We start from the raw sequence: 18,388 nt of genomic DNA, 5'->3' as shown, positions 1-18,388 counted from the left end.
GTGATGATCGAGTTTTTTTTTCCCCAGTATATAGCGTCTTCTATATACTTTCTATATAATCTCTCCCGTCTGTATCCAACGTCTTTTTTCTCTCGCAGAAGATGAGAGCGACACTGTCAGTCACTTGATTGGGTTTCCATGGAAAGGAAGCGCGCGAGAGAGAGAAAAGAAAAAAAAGCTGTACGATTTCTACTTCATTAGGTCGCATGTGTGTGTGTGTGTGTGTGTGTGTGTGTGTGTGTCCGGCCAGCAGAAATGATCCGCTCCAGTCTAGTACTGCAGAGTATCTATGGTTTTAGTTTCTTTGGGTGTGAAAAAGGAAATATCTTTCCGCGTGCAGCCAAAGAAGAAGAGAAGAAGAGAAGAAGAGAAGAAGCTATTGGCTGACCCAAATTTTTGGTTGTTTTGTTTTCGATCATGCGACGAATTGGCCCCTGGCCAACCTTTACTCAACCCCCGCCACTGATATAAAAGGGGCTCCAGAAAGAGAGGGGACCAGACAATCCGTGCACGGGCCAAAATGATAGGCACGAGGCGGGCGAAACGGTTCGCCCCGCGAGTTCTAAAAACGAAAACAACCGACAGTTGCCAAAAAAATAAAAAAAGAAGAGTAAAGGCCAAGGAAATGATCAGAGAAGGAAAGGAAAAGGAAAAGGAAGGATAAATAGAAAAATGACAAGTCAACAGAAAATTGAAACTTACCTCGAGCCGACAACTTTTTGGTGTTGATGATCTTGGCCGCAAACTCCAACCCGGTGGATTTTTGGACGCATCGCCGCACAATCGAAAAGGCTCCCCTATTCAAAAAGTAAAAAGAAAAAAAGAAATCGAATCAAATGTACAAAGACGCACACACACAACAACTTGTAGCAATGAGAATCGAACGGACGTATATTATTGGCTTAAAGGCAACGTCCTTATAGTGTCACGTGACACGCCGCACCGGTCCTTAGAGGGAAAGAAACGAGGAAACACAAAAATTATCTTTCCTTATTTTTCTTTTTTGACGTCCGCCCAAAACGAGTCCAGCCGTCAAAAGAAAATTGGCCAGAAACGAGAGGCATCGTTATTCGGTCGTTACACAGAGCCTTTTTTTTATTAACTATTTCGATATGGCCGATTCCACCGTCAAGCCTCTTTTTGATCGATTTTTTTTTCTACAAACATTATTTTTTTTATTCCAGTTGGTCATATAAACGCTTTTTTTTTTTTTTTTTGTTTCCCAACAACTGAGCGCGGAGGCCTTTTCTAACCATCGTAACCGCTACCAACCGTCGACTACCAACCATGAACGCCGGGTACCGATCAATAGAGCTACACGGCCAGGGACTCTTTTTTTTTCTTTTTCTTTCTCTCTCCCGTCTCTCGCCCAGTACCGCATGCCATTTTTCTTCCTCCCCTTTTTTTCTCCCTTCTTTTTTACCCTGTTCTCAAATAGTAGACTATTAGCAGGTACATAACGTCTCCCACCAGATGCCAGAGTTTAAACAAATTGGTGCCTTCTCTGCCCCGAAATTTTCATGGCAAATGACGGGCCATTCTTCTCGGGATCGATCGGTAACAACAACAAAAAAAGGAGATGAATTTCGAATTCAAATGAAGAAAGGAGCATATCTCATAACTGTGCGTGAAATATCTGAAATCAATTTGATCCTTCCTGTCGGGGTGGGTGGGGTGGAAGCCAACAACGACAACTCGCCACAGTCCGTGTGAAACACGGGGCGGGAGGGTTCGCACTCCTCCTAGTTCCCACTAACCCATGCCGATTTATTTATAGACTGGCCATACACACACACAAGTTATGTGTACAGTGAAAAACAAACGATGAAATGGAACTGTTGATCGATCAGAATGGAAAAGAACGAACGCTGTCGCCAAACAAAAGGGTGCGGAATATCGGAAACTACTCTGGCCAGCTGAGAGCAGCAGCAGCAGCTCCTACTCCCACTATATGGATCCTGTGCGAAAGATGGATTCGGGGGACGGATGGATGCGATAGGTTCAAAGAATGTGCGGACCCATTCGCGGGTTGGTGGATTTGACAAAGGAGTCGCCAGGGACCAACAGAAACCTCGAAGCATAATCATCTCAACGTGCCGTGATGTGGTACACTCGACACGCTACCTCGTGCCGCGCCCACCTCCAGCAACATCACGGAGCACCAGCCCCAGCCCCAGCCCCAGCCCCAGCCCCCCAGCCCCCAAAACCACCACTACCGGGTATTTGCCGGGTGGATCTTAGTCACGTCCGTGCCAATCCAACAAAATCTCGAGTCTTTATCGCTTCTCTCTCTACTCCTCGAATCTGCTCGGGTTCTCTCCTTTTTAGCCAGCGGGAAATAAATTCGACACGCCGGAATATTCACGACCGCTCGTGTCGTCTTGCCCGTGAGTGATTCCAAGACACGGGAGCTTTTCTTGATTTCTCTTATTGTTGTTTGACAATTACAATTGGTGAATCGTCCAATCCCCAGGTCATTCGATCATCATCTTCATCTTTTTTTTGGGCTTTTGGGCTTGGCTGGATAGCTCTGCTCTCTCTGCTCCCTCATTCTCTTTTCCCTATTGACTCAATTTGTTCCCCCCCCCCTCCCTCCCCTCCCTCCCTACGATACCTTTGTAACCGCCCCGCCAGCTCCCACCGACTCTCTCTCCCTCCTCCCCTCCTCCCCGGCAAACATGGACGTATCGATTTCGAAGCTCGCGGGCGTCGTCGTCCTGCGCCAGTGCACCGGCGCCATGGTGTAGGCCGGGCGCAGGAGCTCTGCTGCTGCTGCTGCTGCTGCTCCTGTTCCCCCAACAGTGAAACCTTTTTGGCAGCAGCAGCGGCGTCGTCGTCGTCTCTCCGCAACCAGACGGATTAAATAAAACAGGGCTTCCTTGACTTTCAAATGAAACAACTTTGGCAATCATTCGCTTCGGGTGGATGCCCAGTCAACAACCTTTGAGGCCGTGCAGACATGAGCTGCTATCAATATCTCCCTCCCATATCTGCAGGCGACGTGTAATAATTCGACAGAAAACAAAAATGAATTTGTTACTTTACACGATCGCCGATTAGAAAAATAAATACTCGGCTGGGCGAACGGCGAACCGAAATTCATTATCACCACAATTTCGGTCGCTTAGCCACCATGATAAAAAATCATTTGTAAAGTTGGGTTTCTGTGAACCCCCCTCCCTCGCTCAAACTCCAATGTGCAAAGTCCATGAAAAAGTAACGCGTGAGTGTTACGACACGCTTCATAACGCGTTTGAAAAATAGATGGTTCTTCCACCACTCGTAAAAATAAAGAAAATCATAAAAAAATTGAAATTTTTCACGGGCTATTCGACAACCAAATTGAAATAACGAATTGCGCTTATTAAAAAAACGCGAGACTTAAATTATGTCGAAAAAAAAAAAGAATTACACAATAAAAGCTTGGGCTCGATTCAACACGATGCCCAAGTGGATGACGTCGAGTAAGAACGAAAGGGGGGTAACAAAAGGGCGCAAGTGTAAAATTACAAATAGCACCTACGTGGCAAGACTAGGGGAAAAGTAAAATAAAAGAAATAAAAGGAAAAAGGGAAAGCCGAAATCGATTTGACATTGGCGGCCCCCTACTAGTTCCGTTCCGAAACTTCAGCCGAGATAACAATATACACACACACATACGTATATATAGAGCAGACAGTCGAAGAGGCGAAACAGATAAAAGATGGCGTCGACTTGTTGGTTTACATTACATCATAATAAGACATTACAAAATGGATAGACGGATATTATACTCACTTTCCTAATTCTTCTTTCAGTTCGTAATTATCGCTAAAACGTGTGGTAGCGTTCAGAGCCATGATGGATGGATCTAGTTGGCCGTTGTGTGCTCGCTCCAAAAGTCTGAAAACCCTTTTGGAAATTCAGTTCCGATCGATTTCGTTTCTTTTTTCTTATGAAGTTCGTATTTTTGGCGTGTACTTTCTAGAAAAACTTCTTTTGAATTGTCTTCGACACCATTCACTTAACCACCAATGGCCGACATGCTCAGCGAATCACTCTCACTTATGGCCAGAGGGGATCGAAAATGGACGTGATCTTTCGTTCAGGTCAACTCGAACGAGACTAGTAAACGGATAAAACAATCGGCTCGGTACACTCACAACTCTCTCCAGCAGCAGCAGCAGCAGAGAAAGAGAGGGGAAACAACACACACACACACGCACACACACAATAACCTGGAATTCTTATATTTACTCTTGCACACTGCACACTGCACGATTTGGCGTGAGTGTGAAGACGTGTGTGTGATGAGTCGTGGCAGTCTCTCAATGTGTAACGAACACCCTCCTCCCGACTCTGTTGGCACTACACTATCGAATGCAATGCTAACTGCGACGCCGAACCCCAAACAGCCCCCCGAAAGTCCCGAAAAGTCCCGAGAGCTACGACCGTCGCTTGAGTTGACGCCTTTGTGATATCACAGGACTCACGAAACTCTCCTCCTTCACGCAACTGACAACAAGCTGCAAGCTAGCGCCATCTGACGGTCGTTAGTCAAAACGTTGGCAACGCCATCTGATGATGGAAATGCGCGGAAATCCAAATTAACGATCAAAAAACAAATAATAAAAAAGTAAAATAAGATTTTTAAATTTAGACAAGTGGAGAAATGGGGGGGGGGGACAAAAATTCCGAACAACGAAAGCTCTTTAGCACTCGAGATCTATTTTTACATGCATCAACGTTTTTGTTGTTGATTTCCAAACAAAGATACAAATTCGTAGATAAGAATCCGCGACAACGCACGGCCACATCGTCCATTACGTAATTGGCGAAATTAAGTAATAATAACAAGGATGGAAATAACGGAGTCAGCATAGACATTGAGGAATCTTGTGTGAAAAGAACACGGATTTGAAATTACACGACCAGAGAAGAATGTGTCATGAAAATAACGAACTAATGGCTCAAGAGCGAAAAATACAACAGTCGTATGTGACTTGGCCTCGTCTAACCCCTTTCGCAGCGCGACGAGTTCTTTCTACTACAGATGTATTTTTAACGTGCACTGATAAATATTTTTTAAAAGAGTTGTGGTTGGTTTTTGGAATAGATGCCAGAGGCTATATGGGGTCGGCATTCCGTCGACTTGATGCTGTCCCAACAGTCTCACCAGTTTTTCAACTCGTCCAGCACGCGCTCCAAGATTGGATTGCCGCCCAACTTTTCAATCTCCCGTCGGGCGTCCAGATCCAACTGGATGAGTGTCTGGCGCGTGTATTCAAACGAACCAAACTTCTCCAACAGGGACACGCAGTAGCGCTTGACGTCCATGTCTTTGGTGCGTTGCCTCAGGATGTTGATGATCTGTTGATCGTCGGGACGGCTCCGAATGGCGTGAATGACGGGGAAAGAAAATTTGCCCTAAATAGCACGTACAAAGAATTTTCGTTCATTTTGAAATCAAGGAATTTCAATTTTCAATTTATTAAAGTAATTACCTCGGTCAAATCTTCGCAAAAGCTTTTGTTTTCCGCGTACTATTTGGAAATAATTAAAAAAAAAGGGCGTCAATCGACAACTCCAGATACATTCATTAAAAATCTCTTGCTTTGATTTGCCATAAATTCCATTAACAATTCTTTGTTCAAGCGGTCGACTAGTAAAATTAAAAAATCATGAATCCGCTTTTGCGTTTACAGATGAATATGGATCAGCGCAAGCGCAGATGACTTTAATTTATACCGGTTCAGCAAAGAATTGAATTATTGAATTTGATGAATAAGTTGTCGTCATCAATGTAAAAGGGAATATTGAACTTTGAATAGACTTGTAACAGAAGATGATTTTACCTCTTTTAAGTTCAAGTTTGCATAGTCATCTCTTATTTGAAAGTATAGTCCTAGTATGGCCATAAGTGGATTCATATCAATTGTAGTTGTACTAAAGAGTTGCATTAGACGAACAGCTAAACCAAACAGTCCTCCAGTTTCTGGGAAATAAAGTGTTATCAATTGTATATAATTTTTATTTTTCAAATTTGTAAACACTTACTTCGAACAATCATAAGTCTGTACTCTTCTTCAGTTGGACAGACATAACTATCTCTCCAGTATATCTCCATTCCCTGTCCCCGATGAAGCTCCAGCAGTTGTTCACAAAAGACTTCAGTGGCCTTTTGAATGAAAGTTTACAACAAAATTAAGTTGGTTCTATGATTTCCTATTGCGGAAAGCAAAATTTTAACTTACTTGAGGATGATTCAAACCCAATACTTTCTCCAATCCTAAAAAGTAGACATAGTTGGCGGAATTGATGGTGGAGGCCACTCCATATATTGAATGGGCCACTGGAATACCTCTCCTGAGAATGGAGTTATCTTCAATATCATCAACTCTAACAGAACAAACCACATCATTAAAGTAAATGTAAAGAATGAGTGCGTAAAAAGATTACAAAAGACTAGCATTGTGCAACATTTGAACAACATTGTTGATGATATTTAGTTTTTCTGGGTTGATGTGCAGCCAGTAGTCGAAAGCCAACGAGAGTTTCACCCGAATCTGCTTTCCCTGCACTTGTAGCAGGTAGGTGAATGGCTGCAGCAGTATCTAAACAAGTGAAATGAACGTCAACATTGAGAGAGGGGCAAGATTTAAGAGTAGTAATATGAATACCTCGTCTTGGGAGCGATCTCCAGATTTACTGTACGGAATATTGGTAGCACAGCCATTACTTTTCTCCCCAGCCATTTCTTCCCTCCGCTATTCGCCGAATAGGGTGATGGAAAACGAATCGAATAAATCCAGACGGAACAAAAACAAAACTTTGGCTGATATTCTTCGTTTCGGTCTATGTATACTCTAGTGGCCACACGTCCACTGCAGTCGAAAACTTTTCCGATGTATTGCGTATCTTTTGTGCTCTCCAATCTCCACCGATATAACGAGAAATTTATCAACGAGGAAAACAACAACACCGCCAACGAATATCTTCACTGAATCTTGAACAAAAACGATTGGCTCGCGACGAAATATAAACCGCAGACGACAAGGCCTCGCGTCCCGCGCAACTCAAACGTCAAATGCAGACAAGTTTTCACAACAAGGAAAAGTTTTGTAAAAACCTTTTTTTCTTCTGCTAGGGTCGCTTGGATACACACCGACTGCACCTTACTTTTACAAAAGCAAACGTGAGAACTGTTGGTTCATACAGAGGCAATGTCCTATAATGAAAACGGGATTGCCAAACAACTGATGACGCATGACGTTTAGTGTACACATTTTCACCATGGAAATACCTGAAGTTCTTTTGCAACAACAATCGTTATTGACGTCATATCTCCTCTCTTTTATCTTCGTTCAAAGACGGAAAATGACAAGAAGCAATAAAAGAATGAGTGAAGAAATAGAAAGAAAATTGAAAAAAAATTCTTGACTCAAATGCTTCTTCAGTATGCAAATAAAATTCTCCCGGCAACACCCAAGCGAAGAAAAAAAAATCCTTGTCAATCACGAGAATGAGTCACACAAAAGATAAGAAAGTTTCCACTAAAAAAACAAAACAAATAAAGTCCCTTCACTCTGGAAGTGATTCGCAGAAATTCTTTTATTCTTTCATGTTCGTACGAATTTGGTCATTACAAGTGGTTTTGATTCTGAAAAACTCGTTCCTTCCTAACAGGTAATATACCGTACTTGTTCTTCAAATTCATTAGCAATATTTCAGCTAGTGATACCTAAAAAGGGGCGGAAGATCGAGTGGCCGTTAGATATCTACAGAACAAAAGAATCAATCGGGGGGGGGGGGGGGGACGACGACGAGATAAAGAAAAAACGATCACTCTTGACGAAAGTTGAGCCCTGCAGATAACAGAAAGTTGTTTCTCCAACCCCCGTGGCAAAAAGAAGTCGTGGATGATATTTCGTGGAAAACACACACGGCAGTATTAGTGTAGGAGGATATACTACTAGTATACCATTGCGGGAAAAAGATATCAAGTCTTTAAATGATTTAGTTGCATTCGTATTGTTATTATTATCCTGCAATGCCATGTTTTATGCAGAAAAAAAAAGAAAAATATCGTGCAGCTCGTTAAAAAAGGCCCCCCCCCCCCACCCATCCGCTGAAAGACGCCCGTATGGACGAGAAGTTGCGCAGCACACAGCACGTCCCAGGAGAAACGCACATAGAGTATTAGTTATATAATGTGTATAGTAGGTTCATGTAATAGTACTACTGCATCAAATAGAGACTGGTGTGTCAGAAAGCCAGCCGAGCAAACCATGAAAAGGGCCAAAAGGCTTTGGAGATATTAGCCGTCGGTTGAATATATATAAGACTTGGTCGTATAGTAGAGACGTCTAGAATATATATAGTAGACTAATGTCAAACGAAGAGTTATTAAAGGAATGATTCACTGAACGGGATTATATTTCCAACAGTTTGATTATGACAGCCGAGCTACACATATTATGAATTCAAATGTCCTTTATTTTATTTCATTTTATTTTATCAACCGCACAGAAAAATTGACGTGAGAACTTTATGCTGCGGTCGATTCGATTACAAACGGAATTCAAGTGCTGTTATAATTCGCCTTCTCGATGTTGGGTGGCGACGGGAGCGACCAAGACGCTTTATTGATGAATAATTTACTAATAATAGGCGAGCCCGTTAAAAACTGATAATCCCGAAAAGGCGGCGTACATCAAGCTATTCATCACCATCACGTCGAAAACGGGGAATATAGGAATAAGACCGACTCTCGGGTGGGTCGTGGGTGTTGGATGGTTAATTACCAAGTGTATGAATAAGTTTCCAACCGGAGAGGAAGCGCGGACAGAATAATGAATGGTCCAGCACAGCCCCCCTATTTCATCCAGGCTGCAGTTTCATTTCCAGCCAAAGGAAACTTGTTCTCTCTTGCGCTGGAGATGAGAACGTCGAAAGTTTCGAGCGTCTCATTTGGCAAATTCCCAATCGGCAGTCGATTCAAGATGAACGGATATATTATAAGTGTCTATCCAGCGGAAGGAGACAACTTTTCTCCCGAGCTCTAGACGCTGTGAGATGCTGTGGATGGCCACATCTATACTCGATGTGTGTGCCATTGCTGCCGCTGCTGTGCGCACATAAAGTCCTTGTTTTTATAGGCCTATATCTCGGCCGCCCTGCTGCGAGGCTTTTAAGACTATGGATTAAGTAGAGCAGAGCAGAGCAGCCGTAGCAATTTAATTACATTTCCAGTGAAATGGATATCCCGCGACATCTCCAGCAGCAGCAGCAGCAGTACCGTAGCAAGGGAAAAGGAAATAGCCCGGAGACGATAAAGTACTACTGCCGCCCCGCCAACTAGTTGTGTGTAATAGTTGGATTCACTTGAATCCAAAGTTAACAATCAAGCTTTAAGCTGTGCGATGCGGCGAGTAGAGGGCGAAGCTTTTGCGTCGGACGACGACGACGACAACGATGGCCAAAGGAGGAAAGTAATCAGATGAAAAGTGAGTAGAGTGCCAATCGCTGTGATGTTGCCCAGCGGCTGAGGTCGGGTCCAGTTAAGCCGGACGAAAATGAATGTGCGCATAGAGTTTCTATTCGATATATGCCGTCTTCAGGGGGAAAAAATAACAGCAACTAGTCGTGCTGCTCGGCCGTGATGGCGCCTATATTTAAACAAAAAAAAAACTTCTCGTGTTATTTCCTGAATCCATTTGCGAGAGAAAATAAAATCAAGAGCCAAGCCAATTGAAAAGAAAATAGAATATACAATACAATGGCGAGTAGACGTACGTAGAGGAGAGCTGTCGGCTCGAGTTTCGCTCTGCGTGACGTGATCGCATCTTGTCTCCCCGGCCCACCAGCAGCCCGTCTGTCACGCTCGTACCGTGCGCCCATTGACCGCGACAAAAGACTCAAAGGAGCGAGGTTCTCTCACGAGTCCTAGATTATCTCTGTGATCACTTTCATCCCCAGCCAAAAGCATTACCGTATAACACAGCAGAGTATACAACTATACATCTCACGACACGGTGTGTGTCTATATGGGATGGCTAGCTGGATGGCTTGATTTCAATAAAACAATGGAAATCTTTTGGGGTTAGATCTCCATTGAATTGGACACTCGAGCCAACATTTGCGAGTCCCTGCCAAGGGCATTATAAGGCCGCGGGAAAATCTATTGGTTTCATTTCAAATCAATTGGGTGTAGTACACGCATGTAGAATTCATATCATCATCCCCTGTACACATTTTTAAAATATGGAGAGTCTAATAAATATGTTATTCCTCTATTTGTCTGATCGTGAATACTAGCTACCACACACACACATGGAATATAATACAATATGCAAGAGAGGCTGGTGCGACACACACACACAGTATACAGACATAGAGACACGCCACAATGTGCGGAACGTGTTCGTATAGTGTCACGGGTCTCCCGAAAATGGAATATCTAATCATCACCAGTCTATGTATGTATAGGAAACAGTATATCCCGAAGAGAAGAAGCTATCCTATACACACACAGCAGCTAGCATAGACATGGGGAGGTTCGTGATCTTGTCCTGATCCACTGCTGCGGGCCAAAGTTTTCTTTCCATATCTTTCACGACTTTTTTTTTTCTTCTTCTTCTTTTTTTCGGGAGATGGGGAGGAGGAGGGTGGAGGCATGTCTGGAGGCGAAACTATTCGGGAATACCAAATATGACTCCGCAGGGCTCGCCCATAGCATCCAATCGGGCAAATGGGATCAACTAGGATCGTCTCCTATCCAGCAGCGCCTTTATGGATGTGAGCCTGTCTGTGTAGAGACAGAAAGAGATATAGACACACACACGCACACAAACCACAACTTCATCGGGATAAAAGGCCAAAAATAACAAAAAAGGGGGGAAATATCAAACAAATAACTTTCAATGAATTCAATTATCTTCATCGCGGGGTTTTCAATTCGCCAATTAATTGACTTTGGTAGAGGAAGAAAAAAAAACTTGTAGCCTAGTTGCAATCGCTGAATACGTCTAGAACGGACATGCAATTCAAGAAGACGCCTGGGGCTATATTAGCGCGTTTCGGTTGCCGAGGACAGCCGTTGCCAAAGTAGCGGGGCGACTGACTGGCACACGCGTGACAGATCGTCTTCAAGAGCACATGTCGTCGAAAAGTCGAATCAATAGTCACCACTCTCCCTATATTCCCGCCCTGAATAATAAAAAAAAAAATGAATCGAGTCAAAAGGAAAAAAATTCAACGAGCGAAAGAATTTCGACGGCGTTGAAAAATCGATTTTGTCGTCAGGTTCCTTATTCATTTTCTTATCCATTCGCCCTCTCTCTCTACTCTTCTCCCTCCCCCCCCTCCCAACAGCGATGTCATCTCGAGTCCATATCCCTCAAGTCAGAAACAGCAGCAGTGTGTACAAAAGAAAGACGTGTGTCCCGTGTCGGCCATATATAGACGCAACGGTGAAGTGTGTATAGAGAACGAGAGAGAAAGAGAGAGACGGACGAGATCTATTGACATTCGGAGCCAGCAGCGTCGTGAGGAGGGGTGGGGTGGGGGGGGGGGAATTCGTCGAATAAGGAAATGATAGAAAAGGGAGTGAGCAGAGAGCGAGAGTCTCAAATTCGACCCGATTGTATTGGCACGAGTATTATACAAAGAGATGCCGAGTATATATTTATATTATATATAGAATATAGTGAGGGGGAGGAGGAGTATATAAGGAATATAAGGGAATAACCCAAGAAGAAGAAGATAAGAGAGAACACGAGATGGCAGAGAGGGGGAGGGTTGGAGAATCCGAGGAACGGTGTTTATATATGTGTACTGCGTGTATATATTATGTTTATATCTATTGTGTAGTAGAGAGAGGAGCAGTAGCAGTCTATACACAACTACTCCGTGCTCGCATTCGTCCAAGTCAATTTCATCAGAATATAACACACACAAAAAAAAACAGCAGTTGTTGTGTAACGTACAAGACTCGGAATGAAGGAATTTTTTGGTTATCTTTTCTCTCTCTCTTGTTTTCTAAATTTTTCTTTTTCTTTTCTTTTGATTCAATTCTGGGATTTCTTGATTGAATTATGAAGACAAGAGCGACTCCCTTTCTTCCTTTTCTTGCGCCCGGGACGGAGAGACCGAAATAAGGAGGAGACATTGGGTGAGTATCGAATGAGAGCAGAGGCCAGAGACAGAGACAGCAGTCACAGCACGCAGTGAGAGAGAGAGAGAAAGAGAGAAAGAATAATAATATACGATATAAGTATAACAAGAAACAATAGTGCATCAGGAGGCAGCAAGGAGAGCAGCAGTGGCAGCAGCAGCTAGATAGATAGAAAAATGTGTGTCTGTAGAGTCTAAATAACGTCGTCAGCTAGGCCAGCTCACCGTTGTACCTCGTACACACAATCAAGTGGCAAGTTTCGGCGGCGGAGCATTCCTAACGATGTCTAGCGCGCACGTCTAGACGTAAGAAGACGTGTGTGTAGTTACACACACACACACACACACACACTGCGGATTGAGATTAGACATGGCGACTCGAGCGGATTACGTAATCGAAAGAAAATCGGCAGTGTGGAGACTGTCACATCGAATCAAAGTGTTTTTATTTCTCAGAAAACAAAAAAACAAAACAAATGAGAGTTGATCTTCCTTGGAGCAGATCGGACGGCCGTGTAATACAACACGCAATTTGCCTGCGTAGAGAAATTCATTAATGATTAATTCGATATCTCTATTTATTTATTTAGAATGAATCAAAGACTTACAGCATTCATTTTTTTCTAATTGGACAGAGCGAGTAGTATTTGAATCGTCGTATAATATTTCATCAGTGCTGTTGCTGTTGTTGCTGCTGCTGCTGTTGGCTATTCCAATCGAATTTACGGAGGACGGCGAAATGGGTGGGCTGGAGCGAGTCGCCGTGACGGCCCCGCTCCAGCGTGCCGGTCATCAGGTAGCCGAGATTGACGTCGGCCGTCGTGATGTGCGACGTCAGGGCCAATTTGAATTGCGGCTCGGATGACGAGAGGTCCGGCGACGACGACGACGAGCTCTTGAACGAGCCGACCACGTAAACCGTTCGCCGGTCGCCGGCGTCGATCAACTTGGCCTGCGTCGTACTCCTTTCGAAATATATTCCCATTTGCAATCAGAAATCAGAAATTAGAAAAAAACATTGAATAGAGATGTGGTATACCGTCTAATAGCTACCGTAATATAGCTACAAGACAACAATTGACGTGTAATGGATGGAAATCAGGGAAAAAGGAAAAACCCCAAAAATTCATTGCGCAGTGCTCACTGGGTTGATTTGGGGGTTAGATACTATAGGCCGCCACCCCCACGCAATAGACGAGAGAGCGATGCAATCAACAGCCAAAGACATCCGGTCCCAACGAGAAGGATGACAGAACCCTCGATCCTCTTTGGGTGTTTCAATAAATAACCCAAACAGTTAAAGGGAAAATCAAAAAACAAAAAAAGAAAGAAAGGAAGGAAGGAGGACGACGATTGAAGAACAAAACGACGAGCGATTGTAGATCAAACAAACCTCCTCCTCCTCCCCGCAGCACCAGGAGAATATATTTAAAAAAAAAAGAAAAAGAGAAAAACTTTTTCATTGGGGGTCCATCTTTCTCCAATTCTCTTTTGTTTGACTCCACATCGTTGATGTCGTCTCTCCTTTGATTTACTGCTGCTCAGCTGTATACATTTAGACGTTGGCGGGATGGGAAAAAAGAAAAAGAAAAAGGAAAAACTAGACCACCGCCGCCAACCAATCGATATCTAACCCCTATTGCCTTTCTCTCTCCCGGACTATTATATGCTGATGGTTGGTTGTTCTCCAGCTATCTACTGTAGATTTGCTCTTCTTCTTCTTATTCTTCTTCCTCTTCTTTCCTCTTTTGATTTCCGGTGCTCTACACATCTGAGGCGAAATGCTATCGACTTGTCTTGTCTGTCTGTCTGTCTGTCTGTTTGTGTTACCTGCCGACGGCAATAACTCTCGTACATCTCTCTATCCTCTACAGTCTCAACGAAATCAATGATCAATAGAGACTGTAGAGCAGCTACACGCAGTATAGAGGCGGATATCGCTAGTTCTATTTGGCAAGCAGAGAATAGACGAGATAGCAGCACAGAGAGAGAGATGGAAAGATTTATAAGCCGCCAATGGCGTCGTCGTCATCGATTTCCCGCGCTCGACAGAGAGAGGAGAGAAGCTGGAGAGGAGAGAAGAGACAGCAGCAGCAGCAGCCGCTTATATAGATAGCGGAAAACTCAGGTTCGACAGAGCGAGCGTGGACTTAGGTTACGTACATCAGAACATCCATCAAGTGACGTCGACCGTGTCCATGTCAAACATTCAACTCGTCTTTGATCGCGTCTATCCGGTCGCGACCAACTTTCAATCACCGGCTCTTATACACACACACGCACATCACACACACACCGGGCCCCTTATACGTTATATTAGCCAGCGTGTATTATTACCCCCCCCCCCCTCTGCAGTTATAATAGTAATAACGTTTCCCTCCAAAACAAACAAATCTATAACTATTTCGAATATTATATTCAAAGCTTTTTCAATATTTGAGCGGGGCGGGCAGGACCGAAGAAGTGAAATAGGATCACGAAACATTGATAATACATTCATCGTTTCTCGTTCAAACATTCATCTCCTATACTAAAAAGAGAATAACACTTGTTTTTGTTTTTTGTCCCCTGGCAACTTGGCATAGTGCTTTTATTTCCGCTGCAAATGTAGCCTAGGCCTATCTAGTTGGGCCAAAGACTATACAGAGAAAAGAAGGAAAAGTTTACTTACTTATATATGTGTAGACTGTATAGCGACTAGAGTATACGTCTGCGAATGTCGTATAAATATATGGCAACTATTAGATCGTTGGGTGGGGCGAGCCGAGCGGGGGCCGGAGAGAGTTTTGGGACCTGGGATGATGATGTTGCTCTTCCTTCATATGTACTGTATAGTACATATAGTGTACGGCTACTGCTGCCGCAGGGCGGGGGTAACATAGAAGAGGTCCAAGGGCTATATCATTCGTGTCTAGCAAAGCTCTAAGAGGATTTCGGGGTCTTTGTAGGAGCCAACGTTCTTTGTTCTTACACGGCGAGTGCCACCACGGCGGCAGCGGCGGTGGCAGCGGCAGCGGAGCGCGGGAGTGTATCAACTAATCGATAAAGATGTTTTTGAAAAAAGAGCCGACAGAGACATGGCTCGTCCTGCTGCTCTGCTACTGCTTCTGGGTCGGAGGACGAACGGACGGACGGTTATTCCAGCAAGGGGTGGAATAATCAAGGAGCTCCTTCTCCGTTTTTATTTTTTTATTTCCACCCCGCAAAACATCAGCAGACTTCCTCTCTCTCGCTCCTTTTGCGTGAGAAAATCAATCGGCATTCAGCCGGTAGCACCAACGTCCACGAGAATAAAGGAGAACGTCTCGTAAAAGGACAAAGTCTCGAGGCCCTAAAGGAGAACGAGCGCGGGAAAATTTGATTTTCTCTCTTTTCTTCCCCTCCACCCACCCAAAAAGGAGCGACAGCCAAAGACCTGCAAGTGAGGGGGAGGCGGGAAATGTTGTACATAACATCATCACCATCTCCTTTGATTCACATCCGGTCCCACATGAAAATAGGAAAAGAAAAAGAAAAAAAAGTTTTCTCTTCCCCCTCTCCCACATCAACACCCGGAAAAATGTCTCGGCTGTTGCGCCTTGCGCCGGACACATTTTTACATAATAACAGCCGTTTGATGTAAATTTAAGATTTTTTTCTTTTTTCTCTTTTTAAAAAGAAAGAAAAAGAAAAAGGAAAAAGAAATGTCGTCCCGTGTTTATGCGCTCGATTTCCCCCCCTCGATAAATATCCCATTTAGGGTCTCTCTAGCTGCACATATTTAGACGATGGGTAACCAATGAGTCGTGTTTACACAACACACGCACACTTTGGTCATCAACCAATAGGAAAAGTGATCCCGGGGACCCCATCACCGTGTCTTTCCCCGTCACGATCGATCGATACCGCGTGTTTGGCTACCTAATAATATCCGCACCGAATATCGTCGTCGTCTAGATATATAAGTTATATAGCTCCCGGCGTCCCATTTCAATGCCATTAAAAAAAGAAAAAAGAAATAAAAAATAAATAACAACCCGAGCACTAGATAGAAGGGTCCTATATGCAATATTGATTTAAACATTCAAGTTTCTACTTGACGGATGATGGGATCGATTTGATTTTTTTTGACTGACCTCCGCGTTCCGGCGACTTCGACGACTTTGCAGCGATTGCGGTTCCACCAAGGGATCGACAGGAGCCAATAGGCGTTGGTGGCCGTTCTGGCCCATCCTTCTTCCGGGTAGAGTAAAACCTTCCAAATATAATAATAGTTGTTTTCCCTTTAATGTCGTTAGATGTTGTACATAAAAATAATAACGTAATTGCTAGAATTGCCGGAATGGCGCGGCTGGGCGGTTTTTGCTGGACACATCTATATAGCTATAATGAAATCTTTGAGCCGGCCGGAGGAGGAGCTGGGCTGTGGTGGGTCTAGCTATACCTTGGTGGGTGTACCGTCGTGTCGGAGTAATTTGGACCACCGGACGTCATTCTCGACGGCGGAATAAGAGTTGTTGCCATTGCTGGATGTGCCGCCGCCACTGATGGGCCCGGAGGGATGCGGAAGCGTTGCCCCGCATCCCGGCCCGCTGCTGCACGGCCGACTGCCGCCGTTATTGGCCGGCTGCGGCCAGAAGCGCGCAAAGGTGTCGTTATCATTGACGGCGCTGGACGAAGTGGGCGACGAAGACGTCGACGAATTGTTGTTGTTGTTGTTGTTCCGGTTTTTACCCATCGGCCGCAGGCCAGCGCCAGCACTAGCCCCGCTGGTTTGCTGGTTGGCCTGCTGCTGCTGCTGCTGCTGCTGGTAATTTTTGTTCTTGACCGGCTGGCCCATCGGATCGACACTGAACGCCGACGGCGGGTGATAGGACGAATGGCGGTGATCGTACGATTGCTGGTGAACCATCTTGATCAGACTTCAATTGGTCGTCCAGCTGTGTACAGGCCAGCAGTTGTCGATGCAATCAAAGATGATGCGGTGATTGGCTGTCAATAGGCGCCGAGGATCGCATTGCAGGACGACACTGGACACATGACCGGCGGGCTCTATACAATTATGTAGCATATAAACCCGCAGCGATCAAAAATACTATACAAAATCTGATAAAAACAACAACGAAAAGAAACGAGATGTAGCAAAATGGACGCAAGTTCGTTTGGGAAACCTTTGCCGCCGCTGTATCCGCGTTCGACTGGCCCTCCAAGGAGCTTTGCACCAGTGTCTATGGTTGCGTGTCTATAAGCGCGGACCAGCAGAGCAGCAGCAGCAGCAGCAGCACGCACGAGAGTTTAGACACGGCGCAAGCGCTATCGATTTTGAGCGACGGAACAACAAAACGTACAATTTCTTTTCTTTCTTTTCTTTTCCTCTTTTTTGTGTTGGGAGGGCTGATTCGATTTCTTCTTCTTCTTCTTCTTTGAGATATTCACTAGTACTATATACTACTCCCGTCGGCTGACTGGGCTGGGCTATGTGTAGTAGCCTAGTAGTATATGATGATTCGATCGTTGGCTGTCGATCGTTTTCTAGCCTCGTTCTTTCTATTTGCCCTTTCACATGACTCGTTTCTAGGCCCGGAGAGCTGATCCAGCACAGCGGATTAAATATAGGCACCGACTCTCGCTCTTCTCTATGGTCGTTTTTTTCCTAGAATTTCCGCATTTGATAGAAGCTACCAGGAAAATCTTGGGCCTATAATATGTCAATGGTAAACTGAGATGCTCGACGGAGCTTGGATGACATCATTATTTGGCCATTGAGTAGCATCAGTATAGTTATACGTAGAGAGGGCCGCTCTCTTCTCTTTTTTTCTATTCTGACAAAAGGCACCAGCACCCGGCTGCTGCCTAATATGCGGTCGGTCGAGAGCACGTGCTCCCGCCCGGCCTATATACACAGAGGAGAGGCGACGAGATAAGACATCGCGTCCGTGTAGGTCATCAGCTTCTTTTATAAAGAAATAAGAAAAAAAAAGGCTATAGAGATGACGGTAGATTCATTAAAGCGGTTCTTCGATTCTTTTCATCGGAGCGTCGGCACCATCAGGACCGCACAGCAGCTCGTTGTGTATTTCTTTGTAGATGGTTGGACAAGGCATAACGTCTTTATTTAGTACTCTACTACCAACACCGACCGTCATTTGCTTTTTTATTGGGAACTGCTCAGACGTGTTAGACGAGCGAGAGTTGGGCCGTATGTTCTTCTATTACCGGCCTTTCAGTTCTTATTGGGGCTAGTATAGTAGTACTA

General features: G+C 44.4%; 2 protein-coding genes across 3 annotated transcripts; both read right to left on the bottom strand.

The window, feature by feature from the left end:
- Positions 1-4,688: 4,688 nt before the first annotated feature.
- On the bottom strand, positions 4,689-7,166 carry LOC124348371 (geranylgeranyl pyrophosphate synthase-like). 2 transcript variants are annotated; one of them, XM_046798565.1, is made up of 7 exons: positions 6,660-7,166; positions 6,439-6,593; positions 6,234-6,345; positions 6,037-6,157; positions 5,835-5,974; positions 5,484-5,522; positions 4,689-5,406 (listed from the first exon to the last, which is right to left on the bottom strand). In XM_046798565.1, exons 1-7 carry the CDS (start codon positions 6,732-6,734, stop codon positions 5,152-5,154), a joined length of 897 nt encoding a protein of 298 aa, XP_046654521.1. In that variant the 5' UTR covers positions 6,735-7,166; the 3' UTR covers positions 4,689-5,151. The 2 variants fall into 2 exon arrangements, with proteins under 2 accessions (XP_046654521.1, XP_046654520.1); XM_046798564.1 differs by having other exon boundaries at positions 6,234-6,378; positions 6,660-7,164.
- Positions 7,167-11,604: 4,438 nt separating this feature from the next.
- LOC124351023 (rho GTPase-activating protein gacU-like) lies at positions 11,605-17,317 on the bottom strand. Its single transcript, XM_046801776.1, has 4 exons — positions 16,577-17,317; positions 16,269-16,387; positions 12,762-13,118; positions 11,605-12,689 (listed from the first exon to the last, which is right to left on the bottom strand). Exons 1-3 carry the CDS (start codon positions 17,042-17,044, stop codon positions 12,824-12,826), a joined length of 882 nt encoding a protein of 293 aa, XP_046657732.1. The 5' UTR covers positions 17,045-17,317; the 3' UTR covers positions 11,605-12,689; positions 12,762-12,823.
- Between the last annotated feature and the right edge of the window lie 1,071 nt (positions 17,318-18,388).

Source organism: Daphnia pulicaria, chromosome 7 (genome assembly GCF_021234035.1).
Source record: "Daphnia pulicaria isolate SC F1-1A chromosome 7, SC_F0-13Bv2, whole genome shotgun sequence".
NCBI classification, from domain to species: Eukaryota; Metazoa; Arthropoda; class Branchiopoda; order Diplostraca; family Daphniidae; genus Daphnia; species Daphnia pulicaria.
Note: the sequence above shows the minus strand (reverse complement) of the source record. Positions and strands in the feature narration are given on the sequence as shown.